The sequence below is a fragment of the Molothrus ater genome, chromosome 1, assembly GCF_012460135.2.
Source record: "Molothrus ater isolate BHLD 08-10-18 breed brown headed cowbird chromosome 1, BPBGC_Mater_1.1, whole genome shotgun sequence".
NCBI classification, from domain to species: domain Eukaryota; kingdom Metazoa; phylum Chordata; class Aves; order Passeriformes; family Icteridae; genus Molothrus; species Molothrus ater.
This window is the reverse complement of record NC_050478.2, coordinates 100,705,877-100,728,263: the sequence shown is the minus strand read 5'-3', so window position 1 is coordinate 100,728,263 and position 22,387 is coordinate 100,705,877. Positions and strand designations below refer to the sequence as shown.

Sequence of the window (22,387 nt, the reverse complement as noted above, 5' to 3'; positions counted from 1 at the left end):
ACTGTAGGGTCAGGTATTAAAACATACAATAGAAGCAAAGGCTGTGGGGTGGTTTCTTGGAGCCACAGCATCAGCCAAAGCTCAATTGGTGAGCCTTTTGAAGGGTATAAGAGAACAACATCTAGAGTGTGCTGGATCCTCCTAATATTTTCAGTAGCAAAATTTCCTTTGTGTGGTGAAATTACAGACACTTGATACTTTCAGTTAAAAGGAATCTATTTATTTTATGCCTGTGTAGGGATTTTTTTCCGGTGGATGTTAACACACAACTCTCTGCTTTGTAAATACATATTTTATAAGATATTTGTCAAATCATTTGACACAAATAAATCTGTCACAAAACCAATTCTGTTTCCCATATCCAGGAACTAAAAACTGAATCCAATTTGCTCTAATTCATTAATTGTAAAGAAGTCTGGGAACTTTATCTCCCTCTGTTTCTACACACTACATTATATAAACAGTGGCATCTATTAACAGAGTACTGGTCACTGCAAAAAAATAGGAGACAAAAATCAATGACCTAATACAACAGGTCATTGCAGAATCCAAAGAGATGCAGCATGAATAAAGATGTTTTTGAACACAGTCAAGGTTACTGAAGTTAAGAGCCTCTACATTATGCTAAGGTACATGTCAGTCATAATAGTGAACACATGACATGATTGATCTTTGCTTTAAGATTCAGAGACCCACTTTCATCCACTAGCCACGTGTTCCTGAAAACACGCTGAGATTTCGAAGAACACGGAGATGCATGAAGCGGAAGGAGAGCCTATTTGAGACACATTCCAAGTAACTTGAATTTTTCCAGGTCTTCTCTTGAGAAGGGCTGCCACCGCCTTGGAACTGGGTTTCTAGCACCAGCCTTTCCTCCACAGCCCACAGCAGCACGCTGCTGGAGTACTACTGCTGCCAACACTGACTGAGACAGCGAGCAAACCCCAACATTGCCTATTATTTTCTCCTACCGTCGCACCCAAAGCCTTCCTCCCACGGCATCCTTAGTCAGCGCGTGGGCGCGGAGCCGCATGTGTGTGCACAGGGCTCAGAACCGCGTTGTAGCTGTGAGGAGGATGCCAGGCTGCCGGGGGCTGCCTCGGCCTCTCCGGGGCCGCTGTCACCGTGCGGAGTGCCCCTCAGTGAGAGGCCTCCGCCTCGGCCTCTCCCCCTGGGATGCCGGGGGAGACGGTGTCTGTCAGGGGCATAGCCCTGCAGGGGTAGGGCTGCGTGCAGCTCTCGGGGCTCGCACAGGCGGCACGGCGGCCCTTCCAGGCAGGGAGGAAACAAGGAGTGCGGGAGGAAGCAAGGAGGGCGGGTGGCTTGGGGGGCGAGGGTCTCCGGGCAGGGCGCGGAGCGGGAGTTCCGGAGACCCCGGCCCCGTCGGGCGAGCCGGGCGGGGGGCGGGGGGCTGCGCTCCGTGTGCGCCTGTGTGCCGGCGCGGAGCCCCCGCCCTTCCCCCGGCGGCGCTGCGCGGTGGGCTGGCGCTGGGGTATTTACGGTAACGTGGACCCGGCGGTGGCAGCTCGGTCGGTGTCAGGTGATCGGCGCCGAGGAGCCGCCGCCACAGCCCGGGAGGAAGATGCAAGATGGCCCAGCGGGGCCGTGAGGGGCTCCGCGGCGCCCCTTCCCCGCCCGCCGCCGCCGCCTGCCCGGCCGGCGGGAAGCGCTGAGGCCAGCGCCGCCGCGCCACAGCCCGTCCCCGGCGGGGGCACCGAGCCATGGGGCTCTGCTACAGCCTGCGCCCGCGGCTCTTCGGCGACGCCGGCGGCGGCGGCTCCATCTCCAGCGCCGGCGCCGCCTCGGAGCCCGAAGCGCCGGCGGAGCCTCACGCCGCCCCGCAGCCGCAGCCTCTCGGCGTCCCGCTCCGGCCCGGCGGTAAGCCCGGCGGGGAGACGGACGGGCCGCCGCTGCTGCTGCTGCAGAACGGCGGCGGCGGCAATGGGGCGGCCCCCGAGCGGCAGCCGGCGCTGCCCAAGGCCGGCGGCCCCGGCCTTGGCGGCGGGGGGAAGGCGGCGCGGCAGCAGGCGCTGCACCAGCCGCCGGCGCTCCAGCGGACCTGGGAGAAGCTGCGCCTGGAGGAGCGGGAGGCGGAGAAGGAGGCGAGGAAAGTCAGTAAGAGCATCGACCGGGCGCTCAAGGAGCAGAAGCGGGAGTACAAGCAGACGCACCGCCTGCTGCTGCTCGGTACGTATGTGTGTGTGTATGTCTGTCTGTCTGTGCGGGGGTGTGCCGGGGCGGGCAGGTGCCCCGCGGGACTCCCCGGCAGCGCCCCCTCCCCGGCTTCCCCTGTTTTCCTTGGGCACCCTCCATCCCTCCTTTGTCTCCCCGTGCCCCCCCCCGGCCCTGCCCTGCCCTCCCGCCCCCCGGCCGTGTCCGTGCCCGGGCTCTCCCCCAGACAGGTTTACACCTTCTTTTCCCTTCCTCCTCCCCGCGGTCTCTCCTCCCAGCTTCTGGCCTTGGCAGTGGTTTTGCAATGGAGATCGGCGCTCGTCGGGCGAGGGCGAGCGGCTCCACCCAGGCGGGCGGGCGGGAGCGATGCGGATGGGGGAGCAGCGGGGTCTTCCCGGCTGGAGGAGCCGTGCCCGGGCCGGGGCTGCCCCATTGCCCGCGGCGGGAACTTCGCTCGGCGCCCTCGCGACTCGGAAACGTTAATAGAAAAAAATTTAAATAATAACAATTTTTTTAAAGCACGGTAGAAAAGGAGGAAAAATGGCAATGCGTGCATGAGGTGTGTGTAGCCTGTGGATAGTCCTCCTGTGCCGCGTGTAAGCAGGGATGGTTTAATGAGCAGCGGCTTGAGGCTCCTAAATGAGAGGAGTGGTGATGAGCAATAGGCTCCTTATTTAAAGAAGCAGTGAGCGGAGTAAGGGGAAATAAGAGGGTGTAGATATGTACATTCCTCAGACATCGCCTCTACTACAAGATGTGTTCTTCAGCTGCAGGCTCTTAGATTTTTTAGGGACGATTTGCCAGCTTTTGTCCCCTATTCTCTGAGGTGCTACGTGCGGTCTGCTGTTGCCACTGCTCTTTCTAAGCATTAGTTAATAGTCCTCTCCGGAGGATTTGTACCAGCTGATACATTTACAGTATGAAAACCACAGGGGTATCTAATACAAGCATCTCATTTCCTGCAGGAAACAGAACAGTCATACTGCAGGGCTTTTTTTTTTTATGGTCTGAGCAGAGGGCTTATTTGGCCTCTTAGCTGTAGTCATAAATATCTGTTTTCTGTTAGCATGAAAATACTGATTTGCTTTTGCATTAGCTTCTTTGCCTGTTCTCATAAAGTTGCGTGGCACAGAGTTTTGGTGCTTATCTAAGTGCATTCCAGATTTGGGGTAGTCTTTACATCCTTCTTTATAAAACTCTGTTTCTGTTTTACTGGATTCCTTCATTCCTGTTGGTGGGTAAGGGGAGGAGAAAATATGAAATACAGCAGTGGACAAAAGGTATACCAGAACTGTAGTGTTCACTTTCCAAAATCAAAGAATGGGCTTTATTATTACCCATAAAGTACCAGCTTGTAGGATAATAGTGCAGCTGCTAGAAAGAAAGGAGGAAGAAGATGTAATTCATACTCCATGGAATTATTATTATTAGTAGTAGTAGTAGTAGTAGTAGTGGTAAAATGTCTCTTCTGATTCTTGAACTGTTGCAGTAATTAACTCTTTGATACACCTTTTTTAATGGTATATTAATTTTTTTTTTTTTTTCTTCCTGAAGCATCTGTACATGTGTTTTGGCTAGTATGGCTGCAAGAAGGCAGAGACCCCGTCTTTTGGCCTTCCTCTGGAGAGCATTGTCATTGAACAAAAGAATTCTAACAAGTAGATACTGTGTGTAGTCTATAACATAGGTGGTTGTCATAGTAAACCGGAGCAGTAAACACCTGTTCAGAAACAATGACATTTGAAAAATAAATCATCTCTGACCTTTGGCTCCCTAAAAGAAATTCAACACTCCTAAGACTCCCTGTGTTGATTTTTTTTTTTTTAATCCTTGTTAAAATCAAAAAAGATTTTCTTGATCTCTGTATTGCTGGGAGGAAATGTTGGATTATTGTCTCAGGCCTTGCAGATCAGGGCCTGACTTAAATGTTTCATTTGGACGTAGGGAGAGCTGCAGATGCTTTGTATTGTTTTTGAAAGTAGTGGAAATGCTGCTTTAGATAAGAGGAAATTATTTAGAATTGGGAAGGGTTTATTTGTCAGAGAAGGAGTAAAGCAAAATTGCATTGCACAAGGTAGTAGGTTTCAGTCTTGCACAGGGGAAAAGACTTTAAATATACACAAAGGTCTTTTAGAATAAAGAATATTACCAGCCTGATATTTTATAGCATTTCAAGTTGTAAATAACTGGATCCCTCCCCCTAAGGTCTTCCTGGCAGAGTGAACCTGAAAAGTGTACCTTTGCTAGAGAGAGGAGGAATATTTTTGTACATCAACATGGAGGAAATGCACAGCAGAGGCGAAATGGTGAATGCAGTGACAGCAGAGCACCATCACAGAACAAACAAAGTTGAGCAACAGCGTTGGCGTGGGCTTTGTGTTTCTTTTTTTAAACACAAGTTTGTAAATAATAGCCTTATTTTGGCTTGTCCTTGTATATGTCATATATTTACTGGGGCAAGTTTAGAGGATATTATTGAAATTTGAGAGAAAAATACAGTGTATATTTTAAGGAGCTACTATTAGATATCAAAAGGGTGTGCAAATAAATGCACTAATGTAAGAATACTAAGAATCCTTAGAATCTAAATAAGTAGTATATTAGTAAGAGAAGCTTATAAATGTTTGAAAACGACCTTTCCTTAAAAGCACACTTACTCTTTTATTATGTCAAATGAAAACAATCAGCTTTGTGATGAGCTGTGCATATCAGTTACCAAGATATTATGAAGTCTCAAAGGCTTTTCATATGTATGTTGGTAAATACCTCTCAAAGAGCCTGTTCTTGCCTGTTACAGCTTACCCCAACTAATGTCTCGTGGTGCATGTGATGTTTTGACACTCTCCCCTAACCTACATTCGGGAGCACTTAATGTGTTTTGTCATAACCAGTGATTGTGAAAGGGAGGGTGTGCAGTAAGTGCTCAGGATCAGCTCTCAGTCTGTGCTTCCCCCATAATAGGTGTGTAAGTATCAGGTGGCTGTAGCTGAGATGCTGAGGCTTTACTGGTGTACTGGAGTATCAGCAGACATGGTTTGGGTCTATTTGTTTGTCTTCTTCTGAAAGAAGAGCTGACATAAAATAGAAACTGGCTTTCCATCACAGCTGGCTGTTTCTTGCTTAACATCCACTTTAAAAAATACAGTAAATTGATTGATTATTGAATTGATTATTGGGTTATGTATTATTTGTATGGGGGTTTATTTCCTTTTCATTTTGTAAGTGAAGTGTTCATCTGTGCAGAATTCTTAGGGTGCTTTTACTAACCCTGAGATGAGGTGGTGTTTTTTCTAAGCATACGTATTTATTGAGCATATTTGCAGGGCTTGGTCAGAGTTTTGTAGCTTTGGTTTCTGTCTTGTTTTCTGTTTGGTCTTTTTTTCCGTAGAATTGCAGCCATCTCTTCTGCAAGACTGTTTTAGCTGCTGATTTCCTAGAAACTGTAGAAACATTACAAATCACTTTATAGAAGCAATTTGCATTCTCATTTGCAGTCTCATATTTTAAACTATTTTGTGAGTAAGTGAGGTGAAGGGGAATTGGCTCTAAACAGATTGTTAGTGATTGTGGTATAATTAAGGCTCATGTAATGTTGAAATAAGCTGTATAAACTTGATTTTTTTTTTCCCAGATAGCTGTTGTCTTCTAACCTCTGACTCCTATTTTTCCCATTTACCCTCACTCCTGGTTGCTATCTTAACTTTGGATGACTTTCTCAAGCAGAACACATTCTTTTACACTTCCCTGCTAAACTGAAACTGAAAGTGGTCTGAGTAAAAGCTTTTCTGTTCAGCAGAAACTGAAAGTAATGATATAGGGGTGAAGGGAGGGGGAAAAGAAATATTAATTTCTTCACTTAAAAGGTACTGGAACTACTTATGTGATATTTAAGTACTGACTTGATAGAGAAATTTAGATATGTTGGGTGATGTTCATGTACAAAAGTATAGAAAATATACCAAAAAACGTAGTTCCTCTGAATTGAGGAAATCTAACACAAAGATGCCTTGTCAAGCTTGAGAAACTCCTGCACAGGAGAGCCCAGAAAGCTCAGAAGTGTGTAACAAGAGTAATGGGTTTTTTTCTTTTCTTAACTATGCACCAAATGACTGTTGTCAGAAATGAACTTTTTGTGCAAAGAGAGTTTCTGGTCTGACAGCGGTTTTTAGACTGAAATTGCAGTCTCGTATATGGTTCTGCATCAGAACATACATCATACATCATCATACATCCTCAAGCCAATTTTAAATCTTAAACCTAATGAATTTTATTTTGAAAATAATTTTAACTTTTGTGTGGTGTCAACTCCTGCTTTTTGATAAATACCTGAATATAGTTGAGCTTGATGCAGTGATACTTTCCTCATGTCTGCATAAGGTTGAATGCTTGAGGTGTTTTTCTGTTACCACCAGAGAGGACTCCTTCCCTGGTCTGTAAGGGAGCTTGGCATATTTAGGATCCTTACAGCCAGCTATTTCTAATATGGAGATAATGCACAGATAATTGGTAGGAAAAGAGATCTTCAGGACTTTGAAATCCTGGGCTGCGAATACTGATCAATGTAATAATGCAAAAGCGTTTTATAATCCCTAATACTTTGCGTAATTTGCAATGTCTTTGCAAAAGCTCTTCTGCTTCTGTTGTAACTTCACAGGAAGTGGGATATTCACTCCTTGCACAGGAGGAAACCAGTAGGCAGGAGTCATCAGGACATTTGGGATCAGTGCTTGACTTCGGGGGAGTTTTAAGTGTACTGAAAACAATCCCTGACTTACAATCCTTAGCTTTTCTTTCTCTGTAAAATAAAAGCTAATTAGATTTAGCCCATATTTATGTGTTTTAACTTATTTCCATTCTTTGATTGATTTTGCTTATCTTGAATCACTTGATATTTAAGAAAAAACAACTAATTCATTTTTCCCACTATTAAGTGTAGTAATACTGAGGGGCTTTAAGTGCTGTGGAAGGATGGGTTCTGCAGCTCTTAACTAGAACTTTTGGTCATTAGGCAAGTTTTGTGTATCAGTGTGTATTCCATGAATCTTCTTGGAATGCAGTGTCTTAGCTAAGCAAACTTTGCAGGTATGTTATGTCATGTTAAGGTCCCATTATCACTGCAACTTTTGACTGCTGAAAATTCGAGGAGTAGGTAAAACTCCTAGATTTTAATCTTAGTTTTCCCTTCTCCCCTCAAACAGTTTAGAAGAAGTATATTGCTACTATGTTCATCCCTTTCCGCTGCCCAACCCACACACCCAATTGCTTTTTCTTTCGATTTTGACACAGTGTGACTACAAATTTGGGGAAACACATAATGGTGGGGGTTTTTTCCTACAGTCATGGCTTCCCTCAACTTTTTCAAGTCAGGTACCATTTGAGCTGGTAAAGTTGAATTAATTTTTTTTAAAAGTTTTTTTTGTTTGTTTGTTTGTTCTTTGGGTTTTGCTTTTTATAAACAGCAGTCTGTCCAAGCTGTGGCAGAAACCTGGCCTGCTTTCTGCTTACCAAGTGTAACTTTTTTGGTAGTTATGTTCTAGAAATGTTCTAGAAACATTTTGCCTTTGCTGAGTGATGTGGAAATGATTCTTCTCTGTGAATGCTTGAATAGCAGTAGAGAAACAAAATGGTGTAAATAAGATAACAGAGGTATTGCTTATTTTCACGTAAAAGGGATAGAATCTTATGACTCTTATGCAGGATCTGGAGGAAATGCAGCCTTGTATCTGGCCTGTGCACATCATATTTATGCTTTTTCCAAGAGTGGATGAGCATGTTAAATACATATTAATAATATTTCATATTATCCCTGCAGCAGTGTTTGAATGCATGTTTGAAACTCCTGTGTCTTGCGATTTCTCTGCACATGAATACTAAATAAAAGTTTAATAACTTAAAGCCTTGTGGAATAAGCTCTATGAGGAAAGAAATGTGTGCTGTTGTGTTGACCAGAATAGGTAAAAACTCCTTGAGAAAGGATTTATTATTTTCTTTTTCTGTGTTCTTGTGCAGAAGATGAAAAAATCTGAGAAAAAAAGCTGCCAATTAATGTCTGTAACATAAGACAAAACATCAATCACCTGTAGTGGAACATCTTAGCTGATAAGGTCTCTTTGCTGATAAGGTAAAACTTGAATTGCATCCTCAGAATCTGGTATTTTGTTTCTTTGGTTTTAAACTTAAGTTTGAATATTTATAAATTCCACTTATGTTTAAGGTAGTGTTAGGTTTCAAGAATAATAAATTTGTCCTTTTGAAAATACCATTACTGTACTAAGTCAGGTCCAGGTAGAATTATAAATTCTATGCTGTTATCTTTATTTTAGAAAATTTACATCCTGTGGGAGCAACATGAATTTTGCAGCTTAAAGCTGTTTAAAAGTAGAAGGTGGTTTTTTTTTTCCCCAAGTATTTAAATTAAAAATTTTAAAAAATGGAAAAGTTTTGCACTTTTTCTATGATGCACAATACACTTTTAACAGGTTCTTTTAAGATGGCTTCATTCCTTTAAAGGACAAAAAGAAAGTTCTTCTCAGCAGTCAATTCAAGCATATTATCTAGTTGATCTTCAGAAAATGAGACTATTCCTTCTGTGATTTGGGTTAGTGCATGCAATGGAGAGAAGTAGCAGGCTGAAAAACATCTGTAATAAAAACGCAACAATAAATTGAGTCCTCATTCTCTGTGGGTATACTTTCCTTACCCCCAGCCTCTTTTCATAATTTGAAAGTATACTTTTTGATACATGTAAAATAACCTGTGTTTAATTTGTATCTGTAAATTAAAATGGATAAGGAAAAGTTGTATTTTTCCATCATGAAGAATGAAGGCTATGTTAACCTGCCAAAAGTGTGAACATAGGTCCTTAGTATTGTGTGCAAGTGTAATTTATATTAAGCAACTTAATCTTTTATTGAAAACTGTTGTGAGTGTTGTTGAGACATTGCCAACTCTGCTATGCTGCAACTCAGTGAACTACGGGGAGTTAATTCTGTATCTTGGAGTAAATGCAGAATGCACTTCACGGTGTTAGGCAGTGCCTTCTCCAGAATAATCTTGATTTTCACATGTGGAGGACAAAACTAGAGCAAAAGCAAGTTGGTTTTTTTCCTTAAGTGAAAGAACTCTTTCCAGGTTCATGTTTGAATTGATTTTTTGTGTTGATTGTAGAATCATTTTCTATTCCAAATGATATTTTTTCAGATAGAGGTGCACTCATTTGTCTGTGTGTGCATGTGGCCACTCAAGTTCTTGTAAACCTGAGGTGATTGCTCTGGAGTCCAGGTGGGATAAACCAACCATCAAGAATATGTGGTTGGATTATGTCCTGGCATATCTCATAGCCTTCAGTCTTCATAGGCATAGGGCAAGTGTAATGGATTCTGTAACAAGATTGCTTTTTTTCATCCTTTGACTCACTGGACGTCTGAATTACAAAACAGACTTATGGTGTTATCTTCTGCCTGTTCTGAGCTTCCTGTGTTTGTCTAATTCACTGTCTAGCAGAGATAGGAACATGATATTAAGCACTTCTAACGTGTCAGCCATTGCAAAGATGTATATAATTTTTTATGTTCTTTTTTAAACTATGAACCTAAAATGCAGAAGAATATGATAATTTGTATAAAGGACATACACAGAATTAAGCACTTCATAATCTGAAAAGATATGATTAAAGAGTTTGGGGGAGGTTTTGGGGTTTTTTTATTTTTCTAAGGTTTTGGTAGGGTTTGGTTTGTGTGCCTTTTTTTTTTAATCTAATTTTTAGATAGGCAAAAGGACTGTCTAAGTGGCAAGATGCTGTGGAAGGTATTTACATCTCATAATGTGTCTGCTTTAATTTAATTTAGTCATTTCATCACGTAATACTAAAAACTGAATAAATAAATTTTAAATAATAATAAATAATTACTGAAATAATAATTTAAATAATAACTGAATAAATAAATAAATTTTAAAATTCCTTGACGTGTGGGCGACATTCTTCTGCTTCAGCTGTGCTTAAGAGCCTCATAGTACATTGTCAGTCTGGTACTGTTACTTGTGGTGCTGTGTAACCTGGTCATGTATAAACAACCAGGAAAATGGCATGAAGGACAGGCTACAACTTAAGAGGACTTTCAGATCCTTTTATTCATTGGGTCTACTAACTTGTGAGCATGGCTGAAGACAGAAGAGTAGCTGTTCACTGGTTTTGCTTTTATCCCTTGAAAATATTTCCATGAATAAAAACAGATGGGAACTACAGGACAATAATTCTGGTTTAGTTTGAGTAGTTGATCTTCCTTTGATTTAACATTTTGAAAGATGAACAGAAATCTCAAATTCTTTAGAGTATTTTCTCACGCTTGAGATGGGGTGAGTGGAACAAAAATACCCAACCAACCAACCAAGAAACCACCCATGTGTCATGTAAATTCTGATAGCTTTGTTTTGTTTAACAGAGCTGTACTTCAAATTCATATTAATCTGGACTGTCCCTGCAGGTGAAATAGCACTGAGAGGGGAACATAAGCTTCTGACACTTCGAGAAAGACTGGATAACCAGCTGTATTTAAGTAACTGTCATGCATCATTCCTTTTGGAAATACATTTTTCTTCTTAATTTTGGGAATATCTTTACTTTTTCTTTGATTCTTCAGTGTTGTAAATTATTTATTTTTTTTAATGGAAGACTGATAAACACTAGAGTTGAGTTTGATATTGTGCTTCCTGACATCTTGCTTCTAGATCAGGAGTCATATCAGTCCCTCTTCCTTGAAGTTCCTCGTGCACTCTGAGTGCATAAATCTGTTGTTCCAAATTCCATTGCTGCTCCCTCAGGTTTTCTTATTCTGCTCAGTGTGACATCTGAGTTCATGAGCTTGTTTGTTCAGTAGTGTCTTTCCAACTTGGTTACGATTGAAACAGTACAGTTGGTGTCTTGTTCATTTTAGATTTTTTTTTTTTAATGGGGAAACTACAATTATATTTTAGAGGGCTACATATTCACTCTGAGGGCCTTCTACTTCTTAACTCTGTGTACAGAGGTGAAAATGTTTGGTCAGCAGAGATGGGGGGAAAAGAAAAAAAAAACTGCAGTTGTGTCTGGCTTGTGATATGCAGAACTCTCCTCTGTCAGGCAATCCTGGCTTCAGGTATATGTCAACTATGTCTTTGAACTACCAGAGGTAGGAAAAAAAAAACCATTTCACAGAAAAGCTGAAGTGGAGAGAGTAGTTTTTTGATACTTGAAGTTGCTCATAATTTAATGCAGAAAGGATCACCTGAAGAGCACTCGACTCCCTATCAACAGCCATTTGGCAGTAGTCCTTGTCTAATTAAAGCAGATTCACAGATATGTGATCTATCTGCCAGAGACTGAATTAATGCTTTCTAATATGTCAGGAAAAGTTAAAGCAGTGCAGTGAAAGGTCAAACAGCCTTTCAGATATGCTGGAGAGGTATTTGGAGGGTGGGTAGGGAAGTTGGGCCTATTTTTTCACGCTGCTTCATGCTAAGTACCACTGCTTGTTCTCCTGGTCCAGCTGTTTCAGGAAAAACAGATAGGAGCTCTGATGCTCTGAAAGAGAGTGAGCAGTTGTTCCACACTTGGTCTGATTCCCTGCACAATGCTGAAGAGCAGGTACATGTTAATACCTTGTTCTGCTCTAGGGAGAGGCCATTCATCTTAATACCACAGTTTCTCTGGGTTTCTGTGCATTGGTTGTGTGAGCAATGTCACAGTCTGCCAGGGTTCTGCAGCACCTCCTGTTCTAGTACATGTAGATTGTGTGCAGGACAAAACAAATACATAACCTTCTCAAGCTGAAACACCATAAGATCAGTACATCCTACTGTGCTGACTGCCACTGAAATGTAACCTTTTCTTAGTGACGGTATTTCCCTTAAGATAAAGATGGCTGGCCAAGTATGGGAGCAAAAGTTTTCTTTTTGTTTTTCTGTTCCTACCCTTACTCTTAAAAGTAAGAACTTCTGCTGTTTTGAGATTGTTGGTGGTTTTTTTTTAATATGTATTCTGTATCTTGATAACCTGATAAAAGATAATTAGATAACCTGATGAAAGAGTAATTAGAAACTTGAATTAATTGGCTGTTCACATAATGTGCAAAGAAATGTTGAATTAATCTTTCTTAATCTTGTGTCGGACAAAAATAGTTTGAAGATATTACTGAGTTCCACATAAATAAATAGCTTGTTTTGAGTTCAATCCTTTATTCCCTAACACAGTTCTCTCTCTGAATTTAGGCTGATAAAGACTTTGGTATTGGTAGCTGCTTAATCAGCTTGAGGTAAGCAATCAGACAATGGATCAGACTTCAGGAGTTTATGAATAATTAGGCTAAAGTCCAAAAGTGACTAGTAAGATTTTTTTCATTTGACTATATATGTAACCAAGACATCATTTCATTTCCTCATAGTCTCTGTGCTCTAAACTCATAGTTGCTTGAATTTTAACATGAATATTACACTTTTACTTCATACAAAGTGTTCAAGCAGTGTTACTGTTTTGAACCTTAGTTCAGAGATACACTGTTCCACCCAGCCACTTCAGCTTCTACTGAGAGCTGGAATTCATACTATGCTTGCTTTCTCCGTCTTGTTTTCTATCTGTACCTCACATAGTTGCTCCATTCTTTGAAAGAAAACAGTCCGGAATATATTCTTTAAAAGCTAAATGTGCTTATCACCTATAGCTCTTGTCTGTTTTTTCCAATGTGTCTGAAGTGGGCGTGCCTGCCTTAATGGTGTTGGTATTTCTTTTCTGCAGGAAGCATTGGTTTTATTTTTTGAATTTGTTTATCTGACAATTCATAATTAGTATATATCCAAGGGTTTCTGAAACTGGCCTATAAAAATCTTTGTACTCTGCTTCTAGAGATATGACCTTGCAGTGGCTCATGGAAGAATATTACTTGATTGTACCAGTTTTATCATAGTTGCTGTTCTCCTGCTTGTCCACACTTGACTCTTTTGATAAGCTGGCCTTATTCACAGTGATGTCTTTAATTAGTGGGTAAAAGTTTACTGTAGCTAGTTGATGGTTCACACTTCATTCTTGAAATCCATGTATTATCTGATTCCTGATTCAACTTAAAATGTGTTGTATCGATTGTTTGCAGAGCAACATCAGACATACGTGTGCTGCTTATTTATAATATCAAATTATATTGACATAAGCCTTCAACCTAATCAACTGTGTTTGCTATCAATATCCCTCAGATAGTTATTATTAATTAGGCAAATAACTTATTACTGATTCATTGGCATTAGTTAGTAGATACAAGTCCTGTGCTTGATGGAATGGGATTTTTCTTAAACTGTGTGTAATCTAAATAATGAGATCTTGTCTCTGGAAAAACCTTGATTTTCTGATGCCTTCAGGTTATCTCATAGAGTAGCAGCAAATGTGATTGACATTCCTTACGCCATTATCTGCTGTAATTTGCAGGGCATGCTCAGATCCTTCTTGTAGAGAGTTATCCTGTAAATATTGAGAAAATAACTGTTTAGATCACATTGTGAAGACCGAGGGCAAGAATCTCTGTTTAAAGAATTAATTGTGTTGACACACAGGGCAATTTGCTGTTACTGTTTTAAGGTAAAGAAGCTAACTTGACATTTCTGAGTGAATATGAATGTTTTTGTTAAACAGTGAAGCTGATGAACCACATCTTGGTCTAGCATGGTGCAGAAGAGGATGCTGCTATTATGATTTCTTGTAAAACAAATAATTTTGTTAACTTGAGATACTTTAGAAACAGCAGTACTTTGCTCGGACCTTTTCATCTCTGTTATGTAGTCTGGTTTTAGGGCATTTGAAACTGTTCTGTGTCCTTTTCTTAACAAAGAAACCAGATGTTTATTTAAATTTATATTTTCAACAACCTGAAAATGCTTTATCAAGATGAAGTACTAGGCCAGTTAAATACTTACTGCTACTACAGACCAGCACAGGAGAAAAAAGATAATCTCATGATGCTGTGTTTTTTGTTTTCTTCTTTTATTTGTTACTGGCTGTGGTCCAGAAGTGTCTTCTGTACTATGTTAGATCTTGCAGGCAATTGCTTGGACCTTTTATGAACGCTGTCTTTCAAATCAGCTGACTCTTGTTACTTTTTGCCTTCTTTGTTTATGGTTGAAAAGTTTCTTACTCAGATTTTAAAACAATCTTTACCATAAAGGAGGCTAAGTCAAAATGTAAAGCTCTTAAATTCAAGCATTTAGTAAACTAATACTTTCATTTTAGGTCAGGTTTTTGGTGGCATTTTTTTTATAATAGTTAGGAAGGGTAACATCTGTTACAAAACCTGCTTATTGCCAGAATTCTGATATGTGATGCATGTAGGAAATCAATTCTTACTCTAACCTTTTGCTAAAATAAAGGAAGCATTCTTACCCTCATTATCCTCTTCTTTATTGATAGGTATTTGACTGATGAATTAAGTCTCTCTGAGCACATCGGGGTAGTCTCGTTTTTTAACTCATCCTAAACATGCACTAACAATTATTTCAGTTCATAAAATACCTGGCCAAGTCTGTCATCCCATCATAGACAGTATGGGATGATTCTGAGGTGTACACGTTTTTTTCAGAGCATCAGATGGCTTGAAAACCTTTCTTGACCCCCATCCCTGACTGACAATGTATTTAACATTTCAAAGGGTAGCCCGTCCTCTGTGGGTGTTCTGATAAATATGACTCTGACTGGAGCCTGGTCTTCAAGCATTTTAATTAACTCTCCACACAGGGACCCTTCCTGTGGAGAAAACATGCATTTTCTTTTAAAAGAATTTCCAGAATAGATTGTGAGCATAAACTGTGGAGGAGGAAAATTTACTTGCAAGTATAGGAGCAGTTGTGTTTCTGATTTTGCTGTAGTATATAAAGATCTGAAATCCTAAGTCAGTGTAATGTGAAAGTACGTAAAACACGTGCTTTTACACTAAAGCATAGTAAGTTTTGCTGTGACTGCAGGAATCCCAAATGTGAACTTAATTTTGTGGTGTCATCAGTCTAGAATTTACTGCTTAATTTGGAGGAGGAAGCGGAGATCCAGAAGCATGGCAGAAAATTTTCTTGAGTGCCTGATTTCCCAGTTTGGTTTTGGCACGTGTCATCAAAAGTGCATCAGGAGTACTGAGTTGTACTGTCTTCTACCAACTTCACTTGGAGTCAAATGCTCAGCACTGATGAAGACTTACAAAAGTGTTTTGTTTCACAGTCTGAATGTATCAATTCCTTCAAGGAGAATATTCTTAATTTTTGTTTTAGTGGTATTTTTGACACTTTGTACTTGGCTCAGTCCTTGAATATGTAATTAAGTGATGTCAATAAATTAATTCATTCTTTTATTTTGAGTTGAATTTCTAAGAGTACTCTTATTCTTAGCCCTAAAACTGCAAAATCTTTCATGAAGCCTATAGAATGCAGCATGTAACTTATGGCTCAACAGCAGGATGCTGAAAAAATGAGGGTAGATTTCAGAACAACAGATTTATTAAAATATTGACAGAAACACTTTGTTTGTTTTCCTAATTTTCCCTTCAGGTCATAAGTATCCATTGGTATTCATGATGGAAAACTTTAAGCTGAGAGGTTAAAACATAATAGAATTAGCTGGATAGTGTCATATAATGAATATCAGTAGGGAGACTCAACTATAAGGATCTGTTGGGTTTGACTGAAGTCAGACTGTCAAATATACATGCAAAAGTTGGGCATTCCATCATGAAGGATATCTGCCCAAACTTTGGTACATGTGCCTTATTTCAACATGTGTTTTGTTGTCTTGGATTAAATAGCTGCTTCCTTTCTGTGTTCCTCATTTTATTCTCATTCCTCACAGCGTAGAATAAATAATAGTAAATGTGTGACATGTTGACTGTATGTGATTTTTTTCTTTTTTTATGTAGAATAATTCTTGTACTGTATACAGAAGTCTTTAGTGTCTAGTGTGGATTTTTCCAAGGAGTGGACCATTGATAATACATTTCCTCTTGTTCAGATGGAAAATCGAAGTAGAGGTGGATCATGTTCAAATTTACGTATGATCTAATTTTCAACTATTAATTTAGATGTCTACAGCCTGGCCTACTTCTAAAACTGTTTTAGAGAGCTATTAAAATAAGCTGCTACCTTTGGTGTCCGAATTATTATGTTGATATTTACTCTAATTTCTGAAAACTGCTTCTCAAATTAAATAAATTACATCTTGAGAGTGGAGAAACATAGCAATAATGCTGCAGCTGCATGACCTTCTCTGATGGTTACACATCCAAGATGCGAAAGCCCAGCCGTGAAGAAGCTGAACTTTCTGGTACTGTTTTTATGTCCCCATGCCACCATAATGGTCTGGGCCTCTCAGATACTTGTCAGACAGGTTCCCTGTCTTGACAGCATGGGAATGTCTTCAAGTCTTAAAAGTAAACAGTTCCTGGCTTTCCTGTGTGCAATCTTCACTTCTAGTCCAGTGGAAATTGCTGACTGATAGCAACTGTTGGTATCCTCCTGTCTCACTTCAGATAAGCATGAGAGGCAGTGTACTGGAGGGTGTCTTGGCAGCAGCATTCCAGCTTGGGAAAACTGCCCCATGTTGCACAGATTATCAGACTGCATTGCTGCTGCAGATTTCCATGACTGAAAAGTCTCCATCTGACCAGCTTTGGCAGCCAGAGGCCAAGCAAAGAATGAGTCCTTTACTGCACCAAGTAAAAGGTCTCTGAGCCTAGGCAGAGGGATAGCTACACTCCTATGAGGGAAAACTTTGTCCCTGCCCCTTGCTGCTAATGCATGACAAGAGTGCATGGGAAAAAATTTAAGCAGAAGCTCGTTGTTGCAGTCAGTAATCTGATTTACCCCAAGATGCAGCAAATTCTTAGTTAATGAATTGGAGGTTACCAGGATTTTCTTGTATGGTCAAGTTGCCGTATCGTGCTCACTGCTTAGGTTTACCTGCTCTGGTCATAGAACTGCTTATGTAGTGGTAAAATGTTTATTACAAAGCTTCTGTGTAATTATTAGATTTACCTTTTTTCCTTAGAAAATGTGTGCAACTGTAAAAGTAACACTTCACAAATATTTCTGTATGCAGTAGAAGTTATTGAACGTGTCATCAGTGAGCTTGATAACAGTTTAGACTGGAAATCTTGTATTCCTTTATTGGAACAAAATGGGATCCAAATCCCATTCAAAATATGATGCAATTTTATCTTATTATTTTAGATCACACATCTGTTCTGTTCCTCAATGCTTGTCTTCTCCCTGTGGTACTATGCCAGAACTAATGAATTCTTTGGGATCTTATCTAATCTGAGGTCAGTGTTGGATAAACCATGTCAGTAATTCAGAAAAAACTGAGTCAAAGGGTATTGTAACTTCCAGCTATTGCTGGTTGCTCTAAAAAAGCCAGTGAAATTACAAAGAAAGTTCAATAACTTGTTTACAAATACAGAGTAAATTAGTAAATTTAAATTTAGAATTTGAATGACTGTCTAAGCAGATACTGTGTTCTCAAAATGAAGCTGTGATACTCAAAGCTGTCTCCACCTGTGTTCCCGGTTACCTGCTGGTTCAGGTGTGAAGAATGGTACTGCTGCACAGGAAGGGATTTGTGTGTGTGACCTGCCATGCAGTGAAGCAAGCTTCTCTGTGGCAAAAAGAGGCATACAGTTCTTTTTTCTCAAAGAAAACTGTATCAGCCTCTTAGCTGAGCCAAATGTCTTACACCAGTTACCCCAGTTTTATAGGTACCATGGTATCACCTCTGTTTGCTCTTTACTCACCATTTGCTTTGCCCTGAGTGAAGCAGAATTCTGTAGCTAAACTGCCATGGCTTATCCCACAGCATGATTAGAACTGTTAATGCTGTCTTTGCAATTTTGCAAATTGGGAGTAAACTGGGAAAGAAAACTTGTGGTAATTTCATTATGAAGGCAGCATGGATTTTAATTTTTTTAAACTTGGGGGCTGCATGATGGTTAATTTCAAGATCAGCTCATGAAATACCATATTCTGACGAAACTTCGGTACAAGACAGAGGGTGGTCTAGCATTTTTGTAATGGTAACTGCAGACTGAAGTAAATTCTCAGATTCCTAATGGCTCTTTATTAAAGAGTTGCAAACTTCACATGGTTTAGTAGATGTTCTTGATCAGTTTCTGCATCTTGCCTATGAATGAGAATATGCAAAAGTCAGGTTTTGCTTATGGTTGTTTATTTTTCAAGCCCATATATTTTCAGTCATCTTCTCCCAGATGTAAGTTAAAACTTCTGCAAGATGTTCTCCCCACTAATGGTAGGAAATAGGTCCTTTTGGAAAGCCAGGTGGTCTTTAAGAGCACTTTGATGGAGTGAGGTGCACTGGATTGGCACTCATCACACCCTGTTACAGTAGATGCAGATGATGGAGCACTGTGGCTTTGCCCCAAAAAGGCAGGTGCAGTTTTCATAGATACAGGGATGTGAAGGCAAGTGCCAAGGACCTTATGTTAGATGGTATCTCACTGTGTAATACTCACAAGTTATACTCACAACACTGTTAACTACTTTAAATATTTCTTAACCTATTTTGTGACATTATATGAAAAAGACTTTCTTGTATCTCAAGTCACAGATAAACCCATTGCCACCAGAACAGTAATTGCAAAGGTCACTGTGAATAGTCTAAGTGGAGATATATTCTACAGGCTGCATTCAGGCTTTGTAGTTAAAGAGCGATAACTGGTTAACTGTAGACATGGCAACAGCAACTCTGAAGATATTTGTCAAAGTTTATTAAAGCTCGTGCTTTAATTTTCTGCCTTTTCCCACTCCCACCATGCCCTGCTCCAGTTTACACCACATTTGGGATGAAATCCATACATTTCCATGTTGATGCTTGGGTGGCAGATAACAGACATGCAATTCAGTTATTTCCTTCCTGTCTCACAGTTTCTCCAACTTGGCCATTTTATTGGAACCTCTTATATGGAGAATCTTCTCTGGTTGAAGGTAGATACTGAAGACATTGAGAGCTTTAAAACCAGTTCATGTACCCTTCATGTTTTCCACAACTGCTGTTCCTGAAGCCCTATGGGAAGGAAGGATGATTGGTGGCTACCCTTGACTTAGTGTAAATGGTTTGAGTGGTGGCAGTATCCAGTGTTACTCAGGGTTACCCTATTAGGTCAGCCTCACCCTATTTTTCTTGTAAACCAGTAAGTCTCACCAGCTTTGTCTTAGATAAGACTGGTGTTGATTCAAGGTGCATCTGATTCTTCTTTTGCCAGTTGTTCACCTTTCATCTCTTGAGCTTTCCTCCTATTTTTGGGTTGCCAAATGCATCAGACATAGGTGAGATCACCTTTACTCATCCAGAAACTTAGTTACTTAAACAAACAGACCCTCCTGCTAACTGGTGCCTATGCTGCCCTTCTGATACCCTGGTTTGAACGTCATACAAGTGATGGGATTCACTGAAGGAATTATCCATTCTTTAGAGATGGAGAGATTCTCATCTATTAAACTTTGTGTCACAATAAATCTTAGCCAAGATGTGGTAGATGTAGATGTGATTCTAAGATCACATCCCTTTTCAAGACACATGACTTTACTCTTCTGCATACACCAGTGTGTTGAGCTTGAGGAAAGCTTGAGTAGAAAGTGTTCCTATAGGTTCATCCTCTTTATTTTTGAGCAATGTGATGTGCACATTTACAGTACTGATGTGCATATTAACTACAGACATCAGTCATTTGAAACTCATTCATAATGAGCAAATAATAAACTTTGGGTGGGTGTTCCTAACTTCATGAAATCTCCCTAAATAGTTTTCATTAAATGCTGTTTTGCCTTGAATTTTGAGATAGAACTGATTCAAACTCAAAAAGGGATGTCAAGTTTTGAGAGAAAAAGCAAAGCTGAAAACCTTGCCATTTTCTGATGCAGAAGGGATAGCATATTATAACTGATACCTGGATTAGGAAAGTTTAAATACAAATATTTTAGGGAATGTCGTGTTTCCTTAAAGATGTTGGAAAGCAGCAGTCTGCCTTGGGACTATGAGTGAATGAATATTGTCATTACAAGTTCTTGTCTTCTCAGGGCATCACACATCCTTGACTACTACAGTTTTGTGTATATCAACTTACCAACATTAAAAATATAAATGTTCTGATGCAGGCTTGTTCTGCTACCAAAAGAGGTAGCTGAAGAATTTAAGAAAAGTCTGTCCACCCTGATAATCTATAAAATTGCCAGTGCTTTGTTCTTATGATTTAAAAGAAGTAAGATGTGCTTGTCCTGTTACATTTTGAGAAAACTAATGACTAATTGACTGCTTGAGACTTTGTTGTTGTTGTAAATTTGTGAACAGATTTGTTTAACAAAACAATATGCATGACATTTTAATGGTGATGTTAATAAAGTAGTGCTACTGTCACTAGGAATACTGGTCTCTTTTCCAAAATTTTTATGGTTGTGTGGACCACTAAGATGATTAGGAGGAAGCCTTCTCGTTCAATAAAACTTGGATGCATAAATTGTGTGTAAACATGGCAGGAGGAGTGAGAATGGTATGGATTCTCAGCTGTAGACTCTCAGCTTAGGACATCTTAGCCAGTTTGGAGAGTCTCCCTGCTTGATTTGCCCCTGAATTCTTCCTACTTTCACCCTTTCATGGCTTTCAGAGGGGGTTAAGAGTGATAGGCTGGAATGGGATAAAAAACCCCGAAGTGAGACTGACCAGAGAAAGGTTTGCAGTTGAGTGTTGCTCTTCACCAGGTGATCTTGAGGAATTCCTGCGTTCTTTGCATTTTGTCTTTAATCCTCGTGGTGGCAGCACACACCAAGAGAAAGGGAGCCAGCCGAGTGCTGCTGACCTTAATTACAGTTAAAGTGAGCGTGCTCGTACTTACACTTTTAGCTTTTGTTTCCAGTGAGGCAACTCAAAAACAGAGGGTCAAAACTTCATCATCTGCAATGTCAGTTTTTATGAATTTCTGAGAGACATTTAGTTGGGAGAAATATTTCCTCTCCTCCTCTCCATCCCCACACCAGCAGGTAAAGGCAGCATTTGTGAACATCGTGAGCTGCTGAGAAAACTTACATGGCAGGGTTGACGTTTCAGTTGTCCAAAATGTTATCCAAGGACTATTGCAGTTTTTGAATGGTGAGGGGTTTTTTTAACACCAGCACTAGTGTCAGAACTCTTGTTGTTCAAGCACTACCTTGCTGTAGTCTTTCCTAAATTTGCACACAAAGTCAGGGTCTGTCTGATGGATTCCAGCTGGAAACAGAGAGACAGTGTCAGGCATCTAGTGAAACCTATCGACACAAGGCAAAGAAGAAATACCAAATGTGTTAGTAATGAGGTACTGGTAACCAAATAACTGAAAAGTCACTAATACACTGAAAAGTTGGCTGTAGATTTGACACTGTGCTAATTAAAGATGGTAGATAGAACTAACTTTTGGTATCTGAAACAGCCTTTTCCAAAATAGCATCATAGGCAATTCTTTTACTGTAGACTGACTTGATAATGTGAGTGGACAGTTATTTCACGGTAGAAGTGTTGGTTTGTAAACCAGCACAGGGATGGATTAATTTTATGTCATCTGCCTCAGAATCACACATCAGTTTCTTTAGATCTTTTTTCACCTCACCAAAAGTGTCAGTATTTGTTCTGTCTTCAGTGTTTCCTTAACATACTGTGAAGCTCTCATCATATATATCAATCTTGTGGAACTGAAGCCAGTATTACTGAAATTCATAAAGCACCTAGAAGAAGGAAATAAGATAGGAAAACAAACAGCAGTTTATATGGAAAACAGGTAAATGTAGTCTGTACACACTTTTTGCAGGACTGCTTCTGGTATCTGACCTGAAGTTGTTTAACTTTAGGAACACTTTAGGTGTTTCTTACTCAAGTAAGGATGAAAATATGCTCTGTCTGCACTGTATTCCAGTTAGAAGATTCAAGAACTGGAAAATGGGTAATAAATATTTCAGTGAGGGCATTTTCAGTATCTCAGAAGTGGGCTAAAAGGCCAATTTAATGGTTCTACCTTCCTGAGCTGTTTAGATACAATGAATTTTAAAAGGAATACAAATTGAAGGGATAGACCATTGTGCCTATAGACATCTGCTTCTTTACCTTTGCATCTTTATTTTAGTTAATTGAAGTCTTTTTTCACTTAAATTTGAGAGCTTAAGATGGAAGTCTCTGCAGAACTAGTTA

The 22,387-nt window shown here is 40.0% G+C and overlaps 1 protein-coding gene across 1 annotated transcript in view; it reads left to right on the top strand.

Moving 5' to 3' along the window:
- The first annotated feature begins 1,626 nt into the window (after nucleotides 1-1,626).
- GNAL (G protein subunit alpha L) overlaps nucleotides 1,627-22,387 on the top strand; it is a 183,833-nt gene continuing 163,072 nt past the window's right edge. The window contains exon 1 of the mRNA XM_036404464.2: nucleotides 1,627-2,187. Within this exon, the coding sequence (XP_036260357.1) occupies nucleotides 1,722-2,187 (466 nt within the window). The 5' untranslated portion in view covers nucleotides 1,627-1,721. The remainder of the gene's footprint in view (nucleotides 2,188-22,387) is intronic.